This window comes from Cebus imitator, unplaced genomic scaffold (genome assembly GCF_001604975.1).
Source record: "Cebus imitator isolate Cc_AM_T3 unplaced genomic scaffold, Cebus_imitator-1.0 Scaffold782, whole genome shotgun sequence".
Taxonomy (NCBI): Eukaryota; Metazoa; Chordata; class Mammalia; order Primates; family Cebidae; genus Cebus; species Cebus imitator.
In genome coordinates, this window is record NW_016108097.1 from 211,254 (window position 1) to 238,485 (window position 27,232).

General features: G+C 38.0%; 1 protein-coding gene across 3 annotated transcripts in view; it reads right to left on the bottom strand.

Annotated features, from left to right (window-relative positions):
• The window catches only part of LOC108297231 (DNA repair-scaffolding protein-like), a 162,644-nt gene that overhangs the window by 108,837 nt on the left and 26,575 nt on the right, over positions 1-27,232 (bottom strand). For all 3 annotated transcript variants that reach the window (XM_017519947.2, XM_017519949.2, XM_017519948.2), the window contains exons 2-5: positions 23,841-23,996; positions 20,846-20,912; positions 14,502-14,681; positions 9,184-9,347 (exon numbers count right to left, since the gene is read on the bottom strand). In XM_017519947.2, coding sequence (XP_017375436.1) covers positions 9,184-9,347; positions 14,502-14,681; positions 20,846-20,912; positions 23,841-23,996 — 567 coding nt within the window. The remainder of the gene's footprint in view (positions 1-9,183; positions 9,348-14,501; positions 14,682-20,845; positions 20,913-23,840; positions 23,997-27,232) is intronic.

The following is a 27,232-nucleotide window of genomic DNA, read 5'->3' on the forward strand; positions in this document are numbered from 1 at the left end:
GAAAGAAAGAAAATGAGAAAGGAGGCTGGGTACAGTAGCTCACACCTGTAATCTTTGGGAGGTCAAGGTGGGTGGATCACCTGAAGTCAGGAGTTCAAGTCCAGCCTGGCCAACATGGTGAAACCCCATCTCTACTACAAATACAAAATTTAGCTGGGTGTGGTGGCACATGCCTGTAATCCCTGCTACTCAGGAGGCTGAGCCAGGAGAATCGCTTGAACCTGGGAGGCAAAGGCTGCAGCGAGCCAAGATCACACCACTGCACTCCAGCCTGGGCAACAGAATGAGACTCCAATTAAAAAACCGAGAGAGAAAAGAATTTAAACATTTCATGAAAAAAATCAACTAAACACAAAAGAAGACAGTATTCCAAGAAATGAGGGCCCCCATAAAAAGCAGTAATTATATGAACAACAAACAACAGAATGACAGAAATCCTTCTGTACCAATAATTTAAATTCAAATGGATTAAACTCTCCAATCAAAAGACAGAGATTGACAACATGGAGGAACAGGATTCAACCATATGTTGACTACACTAGACTCACTTTAGATCCATAGACACAAACAGTTTGAAAATTAAAAGATGGAAAAAGATATTCATGCAAATAGTAACCACAACAGAGTAGAGGTGGCTATACTAATATCAGAGAAAACAGACTTAAAGCAAAAAAGGTTACAAGAAAAAAGGACATTATATATTAATAAATTATTTGATACAGCAAGAAGACATACAAATTATAAATATTTATGCAGCAATTAAAAGACCTCAAAAATACATGAGACAAAACCAGGCAGAATTGAAGGGAGAAACAAATCGTTCTAAATAAGAGATGATTAAATCAATACCTTACTCTCAACAGTGGATAGAATAGCTAGATCGCAGATAAGTAAGTAAACAGAGGACCTCAGACAATAACCAATTAGATCTAACAGACATACACACAACACTGTACCCAACAGCATACACAGTCTTCTCAAGTGAATACAGGACATTTTCCAGGATAGACCATATGTTAGGTCACAAATTAGGTAAAACTATGGTATAAACATACGATGGAAAACTATTCAGCCTTTAAAAAGAAGAAAATTCTAGTTGGGTGTGGTGGCTATGCCTGTAATCCCAGCATTTTGGGAGGTTCAGGTGGGCAGATCACTTGAGGTCAGGAGTTCAAGACCAGCCTGGCCAACATGGTGAAGCCCCGTCTCCACCTAAAATACAAAAATTAGCTGGGCGTGGTGGCATGTACCTATAATCCCAGCTACTGGGAGACCAAGGCAAGAGAATCATTTGAACCCGAGAGGTGGAGGTTGCAGTAAGCCAAGATTACACCACTGCTCTCCAGCCTGGGTGACAGTGAGAGGCTCTCTCAAAAAAAAAAAAAAAGGAAATTCTAACAATAAGGATTAACCTTTAGGATATTATGCTGCTAAGTGAAATAAACCAGTCATAAAAAGACAAATACTGTATGATTCTATTCATATGAGGTAATTACAGCAGTCAAAATGATACATAGAGACAAAGCAGAATGGTGGTTGCCAGGAGCTGGGGGAAAGACAAAAGGAGGGATTACCGTTTAATGAGTACAAAGTTTCAATTTTACAAGATGAAAAGAGTTCTGGAGATAGATGGTGGTAATGGTAGTTAAGCGACATTATGAATATATTCAATACCACTGAACTGCACAGATAAAAATGGTCAAAATAGTAAACTGTATGTTATGTGCATTTTATACTGTAAAAAAGATGAAAACAATGGGCAGTTCGTAGGCATTAACAATTAGCACACATCCAGTTATGTCATTTTATTCTAATTCACTATTAAAAGCAAAACTGAATTATTACTTTCAAAAACGTATATAAGCAAGTAAAAACAGGTTAGGCATGGTGGCTCACACCTGTAATCCCAGCATTTTGGGAGGCCGAGGCAAGCAAATCACGAGGTCAAGAGATCGAGACCACTCTGGCCAACATAGTGAAACCCCATCTCTACTAAAATTACAAAAAAAATTAGCTGAGTGTGGTGATGTGTGCCTGTAGTCCCAGGTACTAGAGTTAGGAGACTCTGTCTCCAAAAAAAAAAAAAGTAAAAATAAAGAAAATTACATATATATGCTCATTAAATTTAGAATTTTTTTTGAGATGGAATCTCACTCTGATGCCCAGGCTGGAGTGTAGTGGCGCAATCTTGACTAACTACAACCTCAGCCTCCCAGGTTCAAGCGATTCTCCTGCCTTAGCCTCCTGAGTAGCTGGGACTATAGGCACATGCCAACACACTCAGTTAATTTTTGTATTGTCAGTAGAGACAGGGTTTCATCATATTAATCAGGCTAGTATTGAACTCCTAACCTAATGATCCACTCACCTCAGCCTCCGAAAGTGCTGGGATTACAGGCAGGAACCACTGTGCCTGGCCAGAAATATATTTAAAGATGTGTCAGATCACTTTCTACAAGGTTATAATATACTCCCATGTAACACAAAATTTTGTTTATTCCTCTGGTTTTGTTTTTTGTTTTTTGGTTTTTTTTGAGATGGAATTTCGCTCTGTTGCCCAGGCTGGAGCACAATGGTGTGGTCTCGGCTTACTGCAACCCCCACCTTCCAGGTTCAAGTAATTCTCCTGCCTCAGCCTCCGGAGTAGCTGGGATTACTGCATGCGCCACCATGTCCAGCTAAATTTTGTACTTTTAGTAGTGATGGAGTTTCACCGTGTTGACCAGGCTACTCTCAAGCTCCTGACCTCGTGATCTGCCCACCTCGTCCTCCCAAAGTGCTGGGATTACAGGCGTGAGCCACCGCGCCCAGCCTATTCCTGTTTTGTTTCTATTTTTTTTTTTTAACTTTTCCATAATTCCATCTTTTATGCGTTACTGAATCATTTCTCCTACCCCTACTGGTAAGAATACAAACAAAACATCTGCTTCATAAAAATGAATCCATATTTCAAATTTGAAAGCCACATTTACTTTCCCTTTAAAACTACACGAACTACTTTCAGATCTCTTATCTGTGCCAACCAGTAGCTTTCTGTTGTTCACCTTCTTACAAAAGTGCCGGAATCTCACTCACATTATTTGATATTCATTATTTCTATTAGCCTGTATTTGCATAGGGGGTCACTACATAAAGTATATGAGAATTACATAACAAAGTTCACCTAAATCCAATTTCCTTCATACTTCCTGAAAAATGTAGGTTATGAGAATTCACTGCTATGTCTCTGCTGCCCTCTATAGGTATGCTGTCTTAGTCCACTTTGCTTTGCTATAGCAGAATACCACAGGGTGGGTAACTTATAAAGAAAAGAAATTTATTTCTCAGTTATGGAGGCTAAAAATTCCAAAATCAAAGTATTGACGCCTGGTAAGAACCTCTGTCCTGCATTTTCCTATGGCAGAAGGCAGAAGGACAAGTGAGGGTGAGAGCAAGGGACAGAAAGTGTTGTTACAACAATACATTCTTGCGGTAACAAAGCCACCACTGTGATAATGATATTAATCTATTCCTGAGGGCAAGGCCCTCACGGCCTAATCACCTCTTAATGGTCCCTGTATTAGGCCATTCTTGCATTGCTATTAAGATATACCTGAGACTGGGTAATTTATAAAAGAAGGGGTTTAACTGGCTCACAGTTCTGCAGGCTATACAGAAAGCATGGTGGCACCTGCTTCTCGGGATGCCTCAGGGAGCTTTTATTCATGGTAGAAGGCAAAATGGGTGCAAGCACTTCACATGGTGAAAGGGGGGAGGAGCAGACACTTCACATGGTGAAAGCAAAAGAACAAAGGGGGCAGTCCCATATACTTTTATGTATTTATTTTAATGTTTTTTAATACAGATGAGTCTTGCCATGTTGCCCGAGTTGGTCTCTAACTCCTTGGCTCAACTGATCCTCCCATCTTGGCTTCCCAAAGTGCTGGAATCACAGGCATGAGCCATGGGGCCCAGCCGCTACACACTTTTAAATGACCAGCTTTTGCAAGAACTCACTCACTATTGTGAAGACAGTACCAAGGGGGGATGGTGCTAAACCATTCATGAGAAATTCACTCCCATGATCCAATCACCTCCCACCAGGCCCCACTTCCAACAATGGAGATTACAATTCAACATGAGATTTGGGCGGGGACACAGATCCAAACTATATCAGTTTGGATATTTAATACTGTCACCACTGTAATTAAATTTCAACAGGAGTTTTGGAGGGAACATTTAAACCATAGCAAATGGTTCTTGGAAGGCACCAATAAAATAAATTATAAACACCCATACAATAATATCAAAGTACTAACAACTTAACAATATGGAAAGTCCTATCAGTATCAAATACATCTGTTAAATGTCCTAAAAGACAATACTGCAGGCGGGCATGGGGGCTCACGCCTGTAATCCCAGAACTTTTGGGAAGCTAAGGCGGGTGGATCACCTGATGTCAGGAGTTCGAGACCAGCCTGGCCAACATGGTAAAACCCTGCTTCTATTAAAAATACAAAAATTAGCAGGGCATGGTTATGGGCGCCTGTAATCCCAGCTATCATATCATCCTTGATGAACAAAGATGCAAAAATCACCAATAAAATACTAGCAAATTGAATTCAATAGCACATTAAAAGGACCATTTACCAAGATCAAGTGGGATTTATCCTTGGGATGCAAGGATAGTTCAACATATGCAAATAAATAAATGTGATACACCACGTTAATAGAATGAAAGGCAAAATCCATATGATCATCTCAATAGATATGGAAAAAGCATGTGATAAAATTCAAAACTATTTCATGATAAAAATTGTCAACGCACTAGGTACAGAAAGAATATACATCAATACAACAAAGACCATTAAGTAACAAGCCCACAGCTGCCATGCTCTGTAGTAAAGAGGTAAAAGCTTTTCCTCTATAATCAGAAACAAGATAAGAACGCCCACTCTTGCCACTACTATTCAACATAGGTAGAAGTCTTGGCCAGGGTGATCAGACAAGAGGAAGAAATAAAGGCATCCATATCAGAAGGAAGAAGAGAAATCATCTGTTTGCTGATGTCATGGTCTCACATATAGAAAATGCTGAAAACTCCACCAAAAAACCATTTGGACTGATAAACAAATTCAGCAAAGTTGCAGGATACAAAATCAACAGCACTTTTTTATGCTAACAATGAAGTACCTGAAAAAAAAATTAAGAACTCAAATCCATTTACAGTAGCAAGGGAAAAAAAAATTCCTCAGAAGTAAATTTAAGGAGGCAATAGATCTATATACTAGAAAATAGAAACACTGATGAAAGAAATAGTAGATGATACAAACAAATGGAAAGATATTCATATTCATGGAATGGAAGAACATTGTTAAACTATTCATACTACCCAAAGTGATATACAGATTCAATGCAATGCCTATCAAAATTCCAATGTCATTCTTCAAAAAACAAAACAATCCTAAAACTCATATGGAACCACAGAAAAAAACAAAAAGTCAAAGCAAAAAGAACAAACCTAGAGGCATCACACTACCTGATTTTAAAATCTACTACAAAACTATTGTAACCAAAACAGCATAGCATGAAAACTCACCAACTAACCAATCACACAGGATAGAGAGCCCAGAAGCAAACCCACCCATTTATGGTCAAATGATTTACAGCAAAGGTGCCAAGAACTTAAAATGGAAAGAGGACAATCTTCAACAAACGGTGTTGGCAAACAGGTTAACCATATGTAAAAGAATGAAATTAGACCCTTATCTCACATCATACACAAAAATCAACTAAAAATGGATTAAAGACTTAAACATAAAACCTGAAACTGTAAAGCTACTGAACTAAAACACAGAGAAAAGGCTCCACAACATTAGTCTGGGCAAAGATTTCTTAAAATACTACCCCAAAAGCACTGACAACAAAAGCAAAAAACAAATGAGATTGTATCTAACTAAAAAGATTATACAAAGCAAAGGAAACAATAGATTGAGAGATGACCCACAGGTTGAGAGAAAATATTTGCAAACGATACATCTGATAACAGGCTAATATCTAAAATATATAAAGAACTCAAACAACTCAATAGCAAGAAAACAAAGAACTCAATTTAAAAATGGGCAGAGGACCTAAATAGACATTGCTCAAAAGAAGACGTATACATGGCCAACAGATACATATTAAAATGCTCATCATGACTACTCATCAGGGAAATGCAGATTAAAGTCACAATGAGATATCATCTTACACCTGTTAGAAAGGCTATTATCAAAAAGATGAAAGATAACAAGTGTTGGTGAGAGTGTAGCAAAAAGGGAAACCTTGTACACTGTTGGTGGGAATGTAAATGAACACAGCTATTATGGAGAACAGTATGAATGTCTCTCAAAAAACTAAAAATAGAACTACCATATAATCTAGCAATCCCACTTCTGGGCCAAAGGATTGAAATCAGTATGCTAAAAAAATATCTGGACTCCCATGTTCACTGCAGTGCTATTCACAATAGCTAAGACTTGAAAGCAATCTAGGTGTCTAGATGAATGGATAAAGAAAATGTAGTACATATACACAATGGAATACTATCCAGTCTTAATAAAGAAGAAAATTCTATCATTTATGACATGAATGAAACTGGAGGACATTATGTTAACTCAGATAAGCCAGGCACACAAATACAAATACAGCATGATCTAACTTCCATGTGGAATCTAAAACGGCAGAACTCATAGAATTGGAGTAGAATGTTAGTTAACAGAGGCTGGAAGAGAAAGGTGGATGGGGAAAGGGAAGATGCTGATTAAAGGATACAAAATTTCATTTAGAAGGAATATGCTTTAGTAATCTAATACACAGAATGATGGCTAAAATAATAGTGCATTGTATTTTATAATGTTTAAAATTTATAGGCATGCAAAAAAGCAGAAAAATACAACCCATAAGGAGGAGAAACATGACACAGATAGATTTACCAAAACAGCCGTTAAAAACAGCTATTATAAATATACTCTATACGTTCAAAATATAGACAAAAGTATGACAAGTTAAGGAAAGACATGGACAATATAAAAAGACTGATATCAAACTTCTAAAAATGAAAAATACAACATCAGAGATGGCTAACACACTCGACAGTATTAGCTGCAGAATATACTGAATTTTTTTTTTAAAGTTATTAAAGTTGAAGATGTAGCAACAGAAACCACCCAAAATGAAATGAAGGGAAAAAAATAAATGACTGAAAAAATGAGACAGGACACATCATCAAGCAGCTTAATTAATATACATGTAATTGGAGTCACAGGAGGAAAAGAAAAGGGGAGTCAGAAAAAAAATTTCTTAAGAAATAAAAGCCAAACATTTACCAAATGTGATGAAACCTACAAACTCACATATATGCAAAAAAGAGTTAACATAGATGGCCTGAAGTGGCCTTCCTTAGAAAACCCTGCTTGCAAAGCTAGTCCTTGCCTAGCTTCTGAAAACAGATTTCAGGAGAATCTTCATCATTCCATAAATGATAAGGGTGGCTCAATGTGCCTAAACTGTATAAACGATATGGTTTATACTGAATACCCATTTTCTTTCTGAAGTCTGGAATTTGTGTAGATTCTAGGGAGAGAGTGCCTATGTTACCAGTCCCCAGTAAAAACCCGGGGCACTGAGTCTCTTAACGACCTCCCTGGTATATAACACTTTATATTGTCAAAACATTTTGCTGGGAAGAGTTAAGCACACCTGTGTGACTCCACTGGGAAAGGACTCATGGAAGACTGCTGATTTAAATTTGTATCCTTTTGGCCAGGCATGGTGGCTGACACATGCAATTCCAGCACTTTGGGAGACCAAGGTGGATGGATCCCTTGAACACATGGGTTCGAGGCCAGCCTGGGCAAAATGGCAAAACCCCATTTCTACAAAAAATTAGCCGAGCATGGTGGCACATGCTTGTAGTACCAGCTACTCTGGAGGCTGAGGTGAGAGGATCACTTGAGCTCAGGAGATCAAGGCTACAGTGAGCTATGATTACACCACTGCGCTTGAGCCTGGGGGACACAGCAAGACCCTGTCTCTAAATAAATAAATTAAAATAGATTTGTATCCTTTCAGTGTAATTAACGATAGCCATAAGTATGACTATATGCCAAGTCCTGTGTATCATCCTAGTCAACTGCTGAACCTGAAGGTGGTCTTGGGGGAACCCCCAAAACATCACAGATTCAAAAAGCTTGACAAACACCAACGGAAAAATCACACCAAGGCATATCACAATCGAACTGCTTAAAAACAGTAGTAAAGAGAAAATCTTAAAAGATCAAGAATGAGAATAGCTTCAAGCTTACTGACAGTAACTCAAGCTATGATAAAGAAGCAATGCCTTTAAAACTTTGAAGGAAAATTATTTCCAACCTAAAAGTTCAATACAAAATTTCAATCACACATCAAAATATGACAAAAGCATCTTCAGACATGCCAAATCATTCCTCAGGAAGTTACTGGAAGATGTGTTCAACCAAAATAGGGTGAAAACCAAGAAAGAAGAAAGTATGAAGTCCCGGATAACAGAGCTCCATCCAGGAGAGAAGTTAATAAATTCCCAGAATGACAGCAAAGTGTGAGTGACAATGTACACAAAAGCACAGAGGATGCTGAGTTCAAACTGGAGCAGCAAGGAGGCTGTAGGAAAGAGTTCTCCAAAAAAATGAAACTCACAGAATGCCTGCTGTCTGAAAATCTTAACAAAGAGAGCTGGGCAATGGTGAAAAAGTATTTTTTCCATCAATAAATAAAACCAGATGAACAAAAACCAAAATAATTATTAAGTCTAGGGAAAGCAAATGGCTGCAAAGGATAATAACATAATTAGTATTTCCCTTGGTTATCAATATTATTTATTCATAATTGTATAAATGCTGAATATAATCTAATGAAGCTATATATCTGTACTGGGAGAATGGTGGGATAAAAAAAGTTCAGTGTGCAGTGAGGGAGGGAAGTGAATGAGAAGAAAGCTCAATATTTATCCATGTTGGGAAGTACAGCACAAGCATGTTATTTAGAGATAAGAAGGTAAAGAACAAAAGAATCCCGAGTCAAAAGTAGTTGTTCTTGAGGAAGGATGGAAAAAAGAAAAAACACAAGACGACTATGATTAGCAAATGTTATAAAGAGAATAAAAGTTTTGAAATAATTCATTCTTACCTTGGGAAGCTCAGATAGCTTCTCATCACTTGTCAAAGACCGACTACTTGCACAAGAAGCACAGTCTGAGATTTCCACAGCACCCTCGCCATTTTCAAATTCATTACAGTCACTAGCATCTGCCCTGTCACTGTCGATCTCCCAGTCGATAAACTGTAATTCATCTAAAAAATACAATTTTTTAACTTGCTTAATTATATATCTCCACAGTCTTTTACTTTTAAATCTTTTATTCTTAGTAGTTAATATATCCATGTCACTCAATAATTTTAAAAAACGTATTTAGGACTGGGCACAGTGGCTCATGCCTGTAATCCTAGTGCTTTGGGAGGCTGAGGTGGGTGGAATGCCAAAGCTCAGGAGTTCAAGACCAGCTTGGCCAATAAGGTAAAATGCTGTCTCTATTAAAAATACAAAATAAAAAAAATTAGCTGGGCATGATGGCACACACCTGTAGTCCTAGCCACTCAGGTGGCTAAGGCACCAGAATCACTTAAACATGGGAGGTGGAGGTTGCAGTGACCCGAGATCATGCCACTGAACTCCAGCCTGGGCAACAGAGTGAGACTCTGTCTCAAGAAAAACAAACAAATAAATTTGGACAGTGAAAAGTACATTTCTACTCTTATCTCAAATCACCGATTCTTCCAAATCTTACTCGAACCCCAATTTTAAGAACTTTTAAGTAGGTGTTTCCGTATCCTTGTATAGTTTCCCCAGCATGTTTAGGCAAATAAACTATGTATTATTATTTTTTCCTCCTTTCTTACATAGCTAAACTCTTTCACTAAACATAATTAAGAAGACTTAACCATATGAATAAGCAGGATGTACCCTCATTCTTTTCTACAAATAGTATTCCATATTACATAGTTGAACCATAGTTTATTTAACCAGTCTTCTATTAGAAACTGTGTTTTCAAACATTTTCACCTAATGATTTTTTTCGATAGATTTCTTCTATCAGTAAGGAAACAACGAAAGTAAAATGCAAATTTAAGTGTAATAGTAGTAGTCTTTCCACCTTACTTTACTTCATAAACTATCTAAATGCTGCTTTTACAAAATTTTAAGTCAAACTCAAATTACTTTTATAAACTAAGTAACCAAATGTACTGATTCTAATCTGCTATGCTTAAACAAATAAAAGTAGTAATTAAAGATAAATTAGTCTCTGAGGTAGGATAACATAAACCGTGCCCATAATACAAAGCACATGTATTCCCTAGGAATTACTTCAGCAACTCAGAAAACTAATTAGATATCTTGGTCCTATTTGAAAGTGTGACAGCAACAATCTCACTTCTAATGAACTGAGCTTACATATATTTTTTGAGACAGTGTCTCGCTTTGTCACCCAGGCTGGAGTGCAATGGCACAACCTTGGCTCACTGCAACCTCACCTCCCAGGTTCGACCTTTTTTCCTGCCTCAGCCTCCTGAGTAGCCAGCTGGGATTACAGGCATGCACCAACATGCCTGGCTAATTTTTGTATTTTTAGTAGAGACAGAGTTTCACCGTGCTGGTCAGCCTGGTCTCGAACTCCTGACCTTGTGATCCACCTGCCTCAGCCTCTCAAAGTGCTGGTATTATAGGCTCCCAGCTGGTAACATGTTTTTTCAAATGCTACCTTTAATACCTGAAGGAAATTTATAATTTAAAAAGAAAAAAATAAGCTAAAGTTAAAAGTATGGAATGAAATAAACAAAAATAAGTATTAATACTTTTCAGTGGCTCACATCTGTAATCCCAGTGCTTTGGGAGGCCGAGGCAGGCAGATCACGAGGTCAAGAGATCAAGACCATCCTGGCCAACATGGTGATACCCTGTCTCTACTAAAAATACAAAAATTAGCTGGGCGTGGTGGTGCACGCCTGTAGTCCCAGCTATGTGGGAGGCTGAGGCAGGAGAACCCGGGAGGAGGAGTTTGCAGTGAGCCATGATCATGCCACTGCACTCTAGCCTGGAGACAGAGCAAGACTCTGTCTCAAAAAAAAAAAAAAAAAAAAGTTACTGTTGTTCCAGAAGATGCAGTAAAAGTCCACTCTAAGTTGGGAATGGTGGCATGTGCCTGTAGTCTCAGTTACTCAGGAGGCTGAGGCAGGAGGATCGCTTGAGCCCAGGAGTTTGAGGCTGCAGTGGGCTACGATCCACTGCACTCCAGCCTGCATTACAGAGCAAGACCTCATCTCTTAAAAAAACAGCCACTATAATGATCATAACAGACTGAAGGTCAGACCACTATTGAGAGAAGCAGATGCATAATGGCAACTACTTCCCACACTAACATCATATTTAGTCATGGAAGCCAGGCAGGAGAACATATTAGAGATTCTCCAGGTTGCTGAACCTTCCCAAGAGGAAGCCAGGGAGAGACAAGGGAAAAACACAAGTGCCCTCAGAGCTGCTGCCTGCATCACAAATCTGTGAAGCACTCATTCATTCATTAGACAAAGCAAGTGCCTAAAAGAGACCATTCACACCATTCAAGATACTCACAAAACAAAATAAACAAATAAAAGAGAGAAAACAGCACTATTCCTAGCCTGGTGTAGTCCACAAATTAATACACATTGCAATGCGATACATGCTATGAAATAACTGGGACTTTCATCACAAAATTTTTGTAGTCACAAAACTTATAAAAAGCAGGAATACTGCTATTACATTTAAATTTGCATTTTACAGATAAGGAAATTGGGTCTCCCTCCAATAAGTTAAGAGATTTTCCCAAAGTTATATAAACTTTTAGATAATTGGTAAAAACCATATGGAAGGGAGGCCAGGCGCAGCAGCTTTCATCTGTAATTCCAGCACTTTGGGAGGCCGAAGCAGGCAGGTTACTGGAGGTCAGGAGTTTGAGACCAGCCTGGCCAACATGGTGAAACCCTGTCTCTACTAAAAATACAAAAATTAGCCGAGTGTGGTGGTGCACGCCTGTAACACCAGCTACTCAGGAGGCTGAGGCAGGAGAATCACTTGAATCCAAGCGGCAGAAGCTGCAGTGAGCAGAGAATGCGCCATTGCACTTCAGCCTGAGTGACCAGCAACACAGTGAGACTCTGTCTCCAAAAAAAAAAAAAAAAGAAAGGGAAAGTATTTTTAAGAGAAAAATATTCTGAAATTTTAAGTCAGGACTCTTCCTTCTCAAGCCCAATTCCAGGCCTTAAGGCCCAGAAACTAATCCAGCAGGACTGCAAAAAGGTCTAGGAATGTTGTTTTACTTTTTTTAAATTTCCATTTTAATTTCTGTTAATCTTTTATATAATTCTAAATATCTTACACATTTTGTATTTTAGATCTAACATTGTATTTTTGTTATGTTAATATAACATTTTTTAAAACTGTCCTATAATTTGTTACTCATGTAAAATTAAAATGGATTTTTCTATATTGAGCTTGTATTCAGCATTAGGAATATTGTTTTTAAAGCTCACAAGGTAATTCTGACATGACGCCAGCTTTGGTGACCACCACAACAGTGCTGAGGCACACGGCATCGAAGTTAGGCAAACCTGGCTCTGGTTACCAGCTGGCACACTTACTAATTATGTGACTCTGGGCAAGTGACTTGACTTCTCTAAGTCCCATATTTCTTCTATAAAATGAGGATACTACTTAGCTCACAAGATATAGTAGACATCAAAGGAAATAAGCATATCTGAGACCCAGCCAAATGTCTGAGTCAAACAAAAACTTGATAAATGTTAACAGTTGTTATCCAGTAAATGTAAAAAGGAAGGAAGAAGTGGGGACAGGAAGGAGACGAGCAGAGGATGGGGAGTTGGGGGAGAGAAAGATAAACCAGAAGCTTTATACAGGATTACACAAACCCCAAGGGATCACCTACTTGTCACTTAGTGCTCAACTTTTTAAGATAAGTCAACAATTTTAAAGTACTATAAACACATTCTTAAGTAATTAGCCCAAAGCATCTTTCCACTGTTAAGAGTTTTAGAAAGTACTCAATGTCCCTATTCACAGAAGATAAACTTTTAAAAAAAAATACCAGCTTTATTGAGATATAATTTGCAAACCTTACTATTTACCCACAAAAGCACAAAGTTGTACTACTGAAATTGTATTCTGAAACATATGAAGACAAACCAAGGGTTACGTAACAATAAATTTCATTTAATGTGTCTGAATTAATAATACAGGTGCTATCAGCTTATACATAATCTTAAAACACCACTTCACCTGGTAACTACTAAAATGTCAAGGGTATTGAATTACTAAAATGAGATACAAAGTGGTCAAAAGAATTTAACTACCCTCCCGAGAAGCTGTCTGTACAAACCTAACCCTAAGTAACTACCATGAACTGTCAGAGTTAAAAGTCACAAGCTTATTTTGAAAACATTAAGATCTTTAAATACTCTAGATGATTAGTATATTTCAAAATTTCTAAAAGGACATATTTCCATAATTCTACATCTGTGGTTATCAACGAGGGGTGATTTTTGTACTTCAGGAGACCCTTGACAACATCTGGATCTATGTCTTTGTTTATCATCCCTATGGCTGGGATCCTACCGTGACCCAGCAGGTAGGGGCCAGGGACACAGAATCTCCTACAGGGCATAGGAAGGTGCTTCTCCCCATAGCAAAGAATCATCTGACCCAAAATGTCAAGAGTGTCAAGGATGAGAAACTTTGCTTTAAATTATCTAACATGACACAATATAAAACACCATCTGAATAGAAATTTGTCAGTATGTTACACCTCTATCACAGATTGGTTGTCACAGTATTTACTCAACAATAACAGGTTGGCAAGAAGGCAGTATGGGTGTAGCACTGTGTAGAAGTTGAAGGAATTGGCTATGGAGCGAAAGAGACCTAAAATGGAATCCCAATCCATTCTTGTAAGTCCAAGCTTAAGTTGTTAACTGTAAAAATTATACCTATCTCTTACAGTTACTGTGAGAAATATTAAGAAAATGTTTCTGAAGTGTTTAGCTCAGAGGGTGGGACTCAGTAAAATCCTATTAGAAAGGAATTTAATTTTCATTCTCTGGGACAAATGTCTAACGGTGCAGTTGCTAGGTTACATGGTAACTGCATAGTTAGTCTTTAAGAAACCGCCAGACGGTTTTCCAGAGTGGCTGTACCATTTTACTGTGTACCTGGCAATGTATTGGTGATCCTGTCTCTCCACAACTTCATCAGCATTTGGTATTGCCACTATTTTTTATTGTACCCATTCTGATAGGTGGAATGTTAATGATAAATACTAGAAAGGAATGTAAGTTTCTCCCAATATTAGATCCAATATTTAACAAGAAACTGGATTTGTAACAAAATTATCAATTTACCTTCACTGGCCCCATCTTCTGGACACAAAATGTTCCTGTTACAAAATCTGTTTATTCTAGAGCCATGTCCATTATCTCTCTGTAATTTAGAAAGTGTCTTATCTTCATCTGACAAATCACTTCCACTGGAACTCCATGTAATGTCTGTAAGCTCATTGGTGCTCTTAGATGTGGTGGTTTCTGTTGAAGAAAAAGAAAGCACATAAATATGATCCCCTTATATGGCTATTTATCAGAATACAATTTTATGCATGTAATTTTGCCAAAGTCACAAATACACAAAACTCTGTGATAGGAAAAGGAATGTCTACATCGAATCTTACTGCTTAAAGTGCTATATACAATCTCACTAACATTCTCTGAGTTGAAGCTACGTTCCAAGAAGAAAAAGAAGTACAACTGGTTAAGCTATACAAGAAAAGGAAAATGACTGGAGCACAAAAGAAAACTGGAAAAGTAAGACTTGAAATAACATTTATAAAAGTATAACTTCCTGGGATATTTGATGAAACAAAAAAATCTTTTTAAATGCAAAACACAAAGTCAAACTTATGAATAACAGGAATGCTTCTGTGTGCTTCCTTTGCCATGTAAAGAATTCTGGGAGCAGGGTGCATAGAACACTTGACAGCAAACCTTGTATTTAATTAAATTTTTTATTTTAAGATAGTAGTAGATTCACATATAACTATATGTAAGAAATAACAAAGAAAATCCTTTATCCCTTCACCCAGTCTTTCCAATGGTAACATCTTGCAAAACTGTAGTACAACACAACCAGGATACTGACATTGATCCAGTCAAGCTACAGATCAATTCTATCACCACAGGATGCCCTGTATTACCTTTTCATTGTCACATCATCTCCTGGCCCCATATCAATCCCTGAACTGTCAACCACTACTCAGTTTTGCATTTCTGTAATGTTTTCATTTTAAGAATGTTATATGATCGAGACCAGCCTTGCTAACATGGAGAAACCCCATCTCTACTAAAAATACAAAGAATTAGCTGGGCATGGTTGCAGCATCTGTAATCCCAGCTACTCGGGAGCCTGAAGCAGGAGAATCACTTGAACCCAGGAGGCAGAGGTTATAGTGAGCCAAGATCAAGACACTGAACTCCAGCCTGGGCAACAAGAGTGAAACTCAGTCTCAAAGAAAAAAAAAAAATGTTACATAAATCAAATCACTATGTAACCTTTTAGGATTGGCTTTTTTCATTCAGCATAATTTCCTAGATAGTCATCTCAGTTGTGTATATCAACATTTATCTTCTTTTTATTACTGAATAGTACACCATGGTACTATGCACCACAGTTTGTTTCATCATTCACTTACTGAAGGACATCTGTGTTGTTTCTAGTTTGGGGCTATTATTAACAAAGCTGCTTATGAACACCTGTGTACAGGATTTTATGTGAATTTAATTTTCATTCTCTGGGACAAATGCCTAAGGGTACAGTTGTTGAGTTATATGGTAATTGCATGTTTAGTCTTTAAGAAATGGCCAGACTGTTTTCCAGAGTGGCTATACCATTTTACCTGCAATGTACTGGTGATCCAGTTTCTTCATAACCTCACCAGTATTTGGTGTTGTTACTATTTTTTATTGTAGCCATTCTGATAGGTGGAAAACCTAGACAGAATGGGGCTATTTCATCTTGGCAGAATCAAAAATCAACAGCAAATTTTTCTGACACTGATCAGAAAAAGAATATACATGTAATAAAATCAATTATTCTGTTCACATTCATAATTGTAGATATAATGCTAAAATGTATGTACATATATATATATATATTATCCTATGTGGTATAGTATTTGACATATTTCAAAGCACATTTCAAAATACTATGAAATTAAGAGATTAGATATTTATAAAATTCGTGTTTTACAGAAAATAAACTTAGGCTTCATTTGATATATATTTACAGAACCCCTCTGATACAGTAAGCCATGAAGAAACAAAGAAAACTCCAGCCTAGGCAACACAGTGAGACCCCTTATCTATAAGAAATTTAAAAATTAGCTGGGCATGGTGGTGCATCCCTGTAGTCCCAGCTAGCTGGGAGTCTGAAACAAGAGGACAAGTTTACGTGAAAAAGTTTGAGGTTGCAGTGAGCTATGATTGTGCCACTGCATTCCAGCCTGAGTAACAGAGTAAGATCCTGTCTCCAAAAAAGAAAAGAAAACTCCTCACAAGGAATATGTGTGGTCTGGAAGGAAACACTAATCATGGAAAAAACTTAACACTATACTAGATGTATGTCATAGAATAATGGTGGCACAAAAAACTGAATGTTCTACTTTGCACTGATCAGGAAAAGAGGATTCACTGACAAGATGATGTCTGAAAAAACAGTACTTACAAAGGCACAAAAACATGGAATAGTCAACATTTACTGAATACTTACTTTGTGCCACAAACGTCTAGAATTACTGAAGTGGCCTATCGTTCATGTTATAAAAGGAAAAATAAACTATCCAGAATATCCTTAAGAATCTACATCTATCTTAAATAGCTAATAAAACTAAGCTGAGTACTTGCTTGCAAGAGACATTATCAATCTCTATCATTGTTACGCATCTGAAAAATAAGTCAAAAAGAAAATTATCACTATTTGCAAATTATAAAATGAATTCATGGAAAAGTTAAGAAATCAACTGAAAAGCTACTACCATTAATAAGGAAGTCCAATAAAGGTAGCAAGGTACAAACTGCAATACAGAAATCAAATTTAAAGCAGTAGCAAAAAAAAATACCTATAAGAAACTTGGAAGATATGTAAAACCAAAATACATGTTTTTAAAAGACCTCAAAAGAACATAAAAGAACAAACAGACATACGCTAAGATTTTGGATGAACTGATCAGAAAAAAATGATCTCTCAGTGCTCTTGAGGCTGAGCATCTTTTCATATGTTTGAAAATCATTTATGTTTCCTGGAAACAGTCCCTTCATAATCATTATTTTTGCAATAGTTATCTTTATCTTTTTTCCCCTGGATTAACTTCTGATGGTTCTCTATTAAAAAGTTCAGCCTTGGTCTGTGACATGAGCCACAAATGTTTTCCCCGGTTTTGCTGAATTTTAAATTTTGTGTATACACGTGTAATTTTTTCTAAGAGATGTGGTCTTGCTATGTTGCCCAGGATGGGGTGCAGCAGCTATACACAGGCATGATCACAGCACACTGCAGCCTCAAACTCCTGGGCTCAAGTGATCTTCCTGCCTCCCCAAGTAGCTGGGGCTACAGACGTGTGCCACCCTACCAGACCTACGTGTGTCATTTTGGCCATGCTGTTTTTCCCTTTATATTTAGGTGAATTTACCAGCTTTATTCATACAGTTTCTAGGTTATGAGTCATTTATTGGAAATGACTTCCCAAATGTAATGCCTCTTTTCCGCCAGCAGCTGTGGTGCCTGAGAGATTCACCCAGGCAGTTTAGCTTCTGAGTCCATGTTCTTAACCATTATGTGAAGCTCCCAAGTCAGACAGATCTGCAATTGCTTTCACCATTAGTTTGGTGTGAGTATCTAAGGAAATATGTAACTGGTGCTTTTGTACCACCTAATTTAAAAGACAGGATAATCATTAGTTATGTCATTCAAAACCTCAGAGAACAGGACTCTAGATTTATAAACCCATGAATTATAGGCACCTGACTGAACAACTAGATAGTTAAAACCACTACCAGGAATTCATTAGTAACTCATTTTACTTGCTGAAAAGAGAGTATCCTTGAGATCGAGCCTCATTCCAATGGAACCATAGGATGAATATTAGCCAGACTGAACATTTTGGGGTGCCCACTGTGTGCGAGGCACTGTCCTAGCACCTGGTGTTATGAGCTGAACGGTGTCCCCCCCAAAATCCATATGTTGAAGTCCTAACCTTCGGTACCTCAGGATGTGACTTTATTTGGAAATGAGGTCTTCACAGAGGTAATCAAATTCAAGTGAGATCATTAGGGTGGGCCCTAATCCAAGATGACTGGTATCCTTATAAGGGGAAATCTGGACACAAAGACAGACATGCACTGAGAAGACAATATGAAGAGACCTGGCAAAGAGACAGAAGGAGAAGGCAGTCATCTACAAGCCAAGGAGAGAGGTCTACAACAGATTCTTCCCCTACAGCCCTCAGAAGGAACCAACCCTGCCAACAGCTTCATTTTGGAGTTTGGGCCTACAGAACTGTGAGACAGTTTCTGCTGATTAAGCCACCCAGTTTGTGGTACTTCCAAAGGCTGTGAACCAACCTTTGGGAACTAGTTCAGCTGGGATATAAAGATGAGCAACAGATGGGGTCTGCCCTTAAGAAGCCAGTGGTCCAGTGGGGAAAAAGGCAGGTCCAGAAATAATAACAAAGTTAGTAATTTTTTATTAGCCAGCTAATATTAATTTTTTCCTTTTCTCATAGTGCCAAATGCTGTAATATTCAAAGATCAAGTTAATTTGGTTTCTAAATCTTTATAGTATATGGGGCGGGGAACATTTTTCTTTAAACAGATATAGTTTGAATCTCTTCTGGAGATTTAAAATATGTATAGTAAATTCAACTTTGAGAAAGAAATATTAAATAAATTGTTACCTTGTCTTTAATAACAAAATGATATTTTGGATGATTTTCCCATGCGTACTTATTTGACCAATACTTTGATGTACTTTCTACTGTACAGAATGATCAATATATTCTAAAAGGTTAAAAGAGCTTGTATGAATGTATAGTTACTTTATTTATAATATATGCAGCTTGTTAAGCAAAAACATTGTCGATAACTTAATAAAGGCTTGCTATTTGTAGTACAGATTGATAGAAAAAGGGACTTGAGGAATTTCCTAGAACTGGTTCATTTTTAACAGTAGCTTCTAAAGTATTAGTTTAAGAAATTCTATTAACAAATATTCCAAGATAAAAATTCTATACTATATTTTGGGTGAGGCGGTAGTATTTTTAAGACAGCTGGGAAACAGAGTGGGGGAACATGCTTTTGTAATGTGTGCATAAGGTCAGAGGCTTGTCTCTGCCAATAGCTTCTGCAGTTCCATCAAAAGATTATAGTATTTAAAAGTAGTATTTAAAAGATGTGTACAAGTTTATTCCATAATAAACTATTTTATGAATTTTAAAGAAACATTTTGGTAAATTTTGTTTTTTATTTGCATTGAAAAGAACCCCCTTCTATGTCACTGAAATAATAATATGATTTAGAATGTTGCAGAAAGTTAGTTCATTCTGCAGAGCTCTGAAGAGTCTTTCACACAGCTCTTTCTGCCATCAGACATATAAGCAACTGTTGTCCTCAATCAAGCACCTTTTAACTAAGCATTTTATCTACTTTTCTTAGCTCACTTAATATTCATAATAACCCAATGATTATGTCCATTCTCCAGATACAAAACTGAGACTGAGAATGTTTAGCTTAGTTTTCAAAGATTATAGAGCCAGGACAGAGCAAGATCCAGTAAGTCACAAGTCGTCACTCTTCCTATACACTCACAGCAGGGCTTACTGACTGTGGCAGCAGAAACCAGCGGCCTACCTGATATCCACCCCTTCTTCATTACTAACAACCCCAATTTTCTTTAGCAGCAACATACCAATCTACAAATCCTTAATTTCACTCAAGTATCTTTAGTGGAGGTGACCCTGTGTAATAGCTTCTAGCCAAAGGTAGAGATACTGGGAAAAACATTCCTTCCCAAAGGAAAGGCAGAGCGGATTTGGCGAAAGTCCTCAGCACCTACACTCTTCCAAGAATTCAGTTTAAAGAATTCAGCCACTACCTACTGACCATGAGAACCAATTCCACACTCAGGCTACAGAATTCAGAAAGAGTCTAGCCCTCTGGATGTCCTGCTGCAGGACACAAATGCAACCTAATTTGTCCAAACACTCTAGTGTTTGAACAGAATTTTCTACTTCTTATAGCTTGAAATTTTCCTAATTCATCAAGAAAGAATTTCATAGCCTGAAGCAGTCTAGTTCTTATGCTATAGGTAACATTTCTTTCCCAAATCAGATTAAAAAAATAAAAAAAAGAAACCCTGGAGCTATGAGCATGAGCTAACCTATGGGGCTCTGTGATAAAAATGAACTCAGGAAGGACACACAAAAAATGTTAATTATCTGTAGGTGGGCAGGAGAAATGCAGTAGATGGTGACAGCAATGAAAGAGTTTTCAAAAATACTTTTTTACATTGTCTTGATGTTTTTTAACTATGAATATAGTCTACCCAAACCACATAACTTTTTTAGAAAGCAAATTTTTAAAATAATCACAGAAGAATGTAATCTCATATCTTCTCTGCCAAGAAATCAACAAAATAGTATTACCTTGCTTGGGTCTAGGTGATAATTCAAGGTGCTTTTCTGTAGTCGTCTTCTCTTCAGCTGCTAATGACTATAGGCAAAATAATAATGATGAAATTTATGTGACAAATGCTAAAAAGAACCAATATTTTATAAAATATCAAAATCTTAAACTACACTCTCCTTAACATTTTCTTCTCTGATTTCCTTTACCAATTCACTAATTTCAGTATTCCCAGAGCATATACTCCTCATATATTTATAAATTTATATTTTTCCAGAATCTAAAGAGATCTGCCTGACCAAAACGTTTCACATTAACATTCAGTGTTACTATCTGCTCATACATATATGACTCTGACCACCTATGAGGTACTCATTACTACTCAAACCCAAATTATCTTGAGTTTATGACATCATTCCTCTATAAGTTACCATATACACAAAAATTATCCATAATATCTCATTGCCAAAAAATTCTGAATATACAGGCATATGTCATTTTAGTGTGCTTCACTTTACTGTGCTTTGCAGATACAGCATTTTTTTTTACAAACTGAAAATTTCTGGCAATCCTGTGCCCAATTCTATGGGCGCCATTTTTCTGACCGCATGTGCTCACCTATAAACTTGTGCTTCTGTGTCATATTTGGATAATTCTTCCCAAGATTTCAAACTTCATCATTATTAAATCTGTTATGATAGTCTGAGATCAGTGATCTCTGGTATTACTACTGTAACTGATTTGAGGTGCCACAGTCAAAACCAATATAAGACAGCAAAATTAATAAATGTTGTGTGTGTTCTGACTGCTCCACCAACCAGCTGCTCCTCCATCTCTCACCTTCTCCTTAGGCCTCCTATTCCCTGCAACACAACAATATTAAAATTAAGCCAATTAATAACCTTATAATGGCATCTAAGTGCTCAAGTGAAGAACAGCTGAATGTCTCACACCTTAAATCAAAAGTTTGAAATGGCTGTACACAGTGGCTCACACCTATGATCCCAGCACTTTGGGAGGCCGAGGTCTGACCAGCATGGTGAAACCTGGTCTCTACTAAAAATACAAAAATGAACTGGGCCTAGTGGCAAGTGCCTGTAATCCCAGCTACTAGGGAGGCTGAGACAGGAGAATCGTTTGAACCCAGGAGGCAGAGTTTGCAATGAGCCAAGAGTGCACCACTGCACTCCAGCCTGGGCAACAGAGCAAGACTCCATCTCAAAAACAAAAAGAAAACAAAACAACAACAACAAAAAAAACTGGAAATAACTAAGCTATAGAAAGGCATGACAAAAACCAAGACAGGCTAAAAGCTAGACCTCTTGAACCAAACCATTAAGCCAGTTGAGAATGCAAAGGAAAGTTCTTGAAGGAAATTAAAAGTACTACTCCAGTGAACATACAAATGATAAGTAAGTAAAACAGCATTATTGCTAATACAGAGTTTTAGCGATGTAGATAGATCTATCTAGATGAAGAGTTAATTCTTATGGATGAACAAGCAAAGTGGTTCCTGGAAATAACATCTGCTCCTGGTGAAAATGCTGTGAACACTGTTGAAGTGATAACAAAGAATTCAGAATATCCTATAAACTCAGCTGATAAAGCAGTGGCAGGCTTTGGGAGGACTGAGTCTAATTTTGAAAGAAGTGCTATTACAGGTCAAATGTTATGAGCATCACATGCTACTCAGAAATCTTTCATAAAAGGAATAGTAAATAGATGTGACAAACTTCACTTTTGCCTTATTTTCAGAAACTGCCACAGCCACCCCAACCTTCAACCACCAACAACCTGATCAGTCAGCAGCTATCAGCATCAAGGCAAGACTCTCCCCTAGCAAAAAGATTACACTTTGGTGAAGACTCCTATCTATGATTGTTAGCATTTTTTTTTTTTTAGCAATAAAGTATTTTTAAATTAAGGTAAGCACATTGCTTTTTTAGACATAATGCTATTGCATACTTAATAGACTACAGGATAATATAAACGTAGCTTTTATATGCACTAGGAAACCAAAGAATTCATGTGATCACTTTATTGCCTTGGTCCTGAAGCAAACCTACAATATCTCCAGAATATGCCACTATAAACACTTCATGAATACGTTTCTTGTGAAGAGTGGTATACTCAATGGTTTCATCTTCTGAGAACATTCTTAGTAAATATCCTTCATTTACAAACAAAGAAGCAGAAAGGCTCTGCATGTGAATTTAAAAAGTGAGTATACCCAGGTACTGTGGCTCATGCCAGTAATCCCAGCACTCTGGGAGGTGGAGGTGGGAGGATCTCTTGCAGCCAGGAGTTAGAGACCAGCCTAGGCAACACAACAAGACCCTGTCTCTATAGAAAGTTTTTGAAAAATTAGCCAGGCAGACGGGCACAGTGGCTCACGTCTGTAATCCCAACACTCTGGGAGGCTGAGGTGGGTGGATTACCTGAGGTCAGGAGTTCCAAACCAGCCTGGCCAACATGGTGAAACCTGGTCTCTACTGAAAATACAAAAATCAGCTGGGTGTGGTGGCATGTACCTGTAATCCCAGCTACTCAAGAGGCTGAGGCAGGAGAATTGCTTGAACTCTGGAGGCGGAGGTTGCAGCGAACCAAGATAGTGCCACTGCACTGTAGCCTGGGTGACAAAGTGAGACTCCATCTCAAAAAAAAAAAAAAAAAAATTAGCTAGGCATGCTGGTATATAACTGTAGTCTCAGCTATTCAAGAGGCTGAGGCAAGATAACCTAAGACCGGGAGATCGAGGTTGCAGTGAGCTATGATTATGCCATCGTACTCCAGTCTGGGCAACAAAGTGAGACTGTGTTCCAAAAAAAAAAAAAAAGTGAATATTAACTTGCTACGATTATTCAAGGAATGAAAGGGAAGTAAAAGGAGTGCACCAATTACAGTGACCTGAAAGAATAAGAGAGGGATTTCAATGAAATGTAATTACAATGTTTTGAACACTCAGATAGGATTTCCTCTTGGCATTCAGGGAAAACAATTCTACAGATACTTTACCAGAGTCCCAGAAGTGTCCTGAAATCCTTCTCCACACCTAAGCCATGCTTCAGAGAGGGAGGCAGCTGCCCCAGGTGTCCTGAGTCCTGCTCTTCTGAACTGCAGTGGTCTTTCTCCTGGAAAGGATGGGCATTCTATATCCCAACTCCTTTTTCTCTGTGGAGATGATTATTAAAAGAAAAAACAAAACAAACAAAATCAACTCCATTAAATAGACATTAAGTTTACAATTTACAATTTGAAAACCTAGGAGTGGCATCAGAAAAGGCATAGTTTTTGAATGTCTCTAAATCTTCACATAAAGAGTAACTAGACAGCAAAGTCAAAAACACAGAAACAAAATTAATCAGCAAACTCCAAGACGCAAGTGGGTAAAGACAAACCACCAACTCCCAAAGTCTAGCATGGATCAGTATCTGACAGGAAAGACGCCAAGGAAAGTAAAGAGCCAAGGAGGCCCTGAGAATCTAGACATCAGTGCTCCCTAGGAAGCAGAGCAGACGACAGATCTGAGAAGAGTGTATGACAGAACTGAGAACAGCGCCTGAATCTAGGTGAGAGCAGGGGCTCCACCGTAAGAAGATGTGAAGAGATGGGAGCAGCCTGGGCCACCCGAAACTGGTCACCGTGGACTCCCTTCTGGGCCCCTCACTGATAAAATGCTGGGAGTGGAATCTACTCAGCAGCACAAGGGTGGCAGAGACACAGAAAAGGTCCAGATGGAGCAAAGTTGGGAAGAATCTGTAAGACAAACACACAAGTGGCCCTATTTTTATAAGCCATATGAAAATAACACAAGGTACAAAAGCTATGCTTCACTGGGTGCCATGGCTCACACTTGTAATCCCAAACTTTTAGTGGCTAAGGCAAGAGGATTTCATGAGCCCAGGAGTTCAAGACCAGCCCAGGCAACATAGCAAGACCCCATCTCTTAAAAAAACCTTTTTAGTGAGCTGGGCATGGTGGCACACAAATGTGGTTCCAGCTACTCAGGAGGCTGAACCAGGAGGATTGCCTGGGCCCAGGAGTTTGAGGCTGCAGTGAGCTATGATCACACCACTGCACTTCAGCCCAGGCAACAGAGTGAGAGCCCACATTCTTTCAAAAAAAAAAAAAAAAGTATCCTAAATCCTGCCTCCTTCTAACATTTCAGAGGACTGTGACATAAAAATAAGCAACAGAAAGGTATGAAAGCTAAATCCCATAAAATCATTATTAGGGAAAAACTAAGGAGAATAACATCCTAACACACACAAAAAAAGTACATCAAAGACACACAAAACACATAAAATGGTAAACTACAATTTCAAAACAAGATAAAACATTCAGAATAAAAACCCAGAAATGAGGTGACAAAACTTAAGTAGAATAAAATTTAAAATGTACTAAACCAGAAGAAATCCAAGAACAAATAGGTATTACAGATAATATCTTAAGTCTTCACTACAAAAGGAGTAAAAATTTAAACATAACACTATCTTACAAACTAGCCGCTTTCCTCCTAGCAATTTACACAAAGAAATAAAACTATATGTCTACAAATATTTTTACATATTTTATAAGCATTTTATTTGAAACAGCCAAAATCTAAAAACAACCCCAAAGTCCATTGTAGTAGCTTTAAAATATTACAACAAATTCTTTGATACTGCTCCCTTCAAAAGCAGCCCCTAATTCTTTACTCTTTGAGTGTGGGCTGGATATAGTGACTTATTTTTAGCACATAATATGAGGAAAGTGACAATGTGTGACTTCCGAGACCAGGTCATAGTAGGCATTGAGGCTTCCAGCTGGGAGCAGTAGTTCAAGCCTGTAATCCCAATACTTTGAGAGACCAGGGCGGCAGATCACTTGAGGCCAGGAATTAGACAAGCCTCGCCAACATAGTGAAGCCCATCTCCACTAAAAATACAAAAATCAGCTGGGTGTGGTGGCGTACATCTGTAATCCCAGCTACTCGAGAGGCCGAGGCACAAGAATCACTTGAACCCTGGAGACAAGAGGTTGCAGTGAGCTGAGATCACACCACTGCACTCCAGCCTGGGCAACACAGTGAAACTGTCTCAAAAAAAAAAAAAAAAAAAGCATTGTAGCTTCCTCTTTGCCCATGCTGCTCTTAGATCACTTGTTTTAGTAGTAACCAGATTCTATGTAATAAGAACACTTGGCCAAGCATGGTGGCTCACATCTGTAATCCCAGCATTCTGGGACGCGTAGGCAGGCAGATCACTTGAGGTCAGGAATTCGAGACCAGCCTGTCCAACATGATGAAATCCCATCTTTACTAAAAATACAAAAATTAGCTGGGTGTGGTGGCAGGCGCCTGTACTCCCAGCTACTCAGGAGGTTGAGCCAGGAGAATCGCTTAAACCTGGTAGGCGGAGGTTGCAGTGAGCCAAGATTGCACCACTACACTCCAGCCTGGGCAGCATAGTGAGACACTATCTCAAAAAAAAATCAAAACAAAACAAAGAAAGAACACTTAAGCATTCCTGCAAAGAAGATCCTTGGTCAGAAGACCAGAGGTTGAGGCCTCTGGCCAACAGCCATAGAAGTATCTTTGAATTGGATACTGCAGTGAAGCCTTCAAATGGCTTCAAGGCATCCAACATCTTGACAGCAATCTTATGAAAAACCCTGAGCCAGTCACCCAACTAAGCAACTCCCAAATTCCTGGCCCAGAAACTGTCAGGTAATAAATGCATGTTGTTTTATACCACTAAGTTTTTAGATAAACTGTTATATTGCAATAGAGAGCTAATATAGCCATCAACAGGTGGATGGATTTTAAAACTTGTGATATATCCATACAATGCAATCGCACTGAATGATAAAAAAGAACGAAGTACTGAAACAAGCAATAATATAATTGGATTTCAAAGTGACACTGAAGGAAAGAAATTAGACCACAAAAATCCATTTACATACAATTCTAGAAAATGCAAACAAACCAATAATAACAGAAAGCAGGTTCATGATAGACTAGGAATGTGAGGAAAAGGGAAAGAAATAGGAATTACAAAGCAGCAAAGAAAAACCTTGGGGCATGATTGTTACATTCCCTAAATCATTTGCACTGATGGTTTCATGGAGATCATGGATCTCAAAAGTTATCAAACTGTATGCTGTAACTATGCAGTTTATGTCAATTATTCTTTTAATAAAGCTGTTAAAAAATCAGTATATTCCGGTCAGACACAGTGGCTAATGCCTGTAATCCCACTACTTTGAGATTCCTAGGCAGGCGGATCATGAGGTCAAGAGATCAGGACCATCCTGGGCAAAATGGTGAAACCCCTATCTCTGCTAAAAATACAAAAATTAGCTGGGCATGGTGGTGCACGCCTGTAATCCCAGCTACTCGGGACGCTGTGGCAGGAGAATTGCTTGAA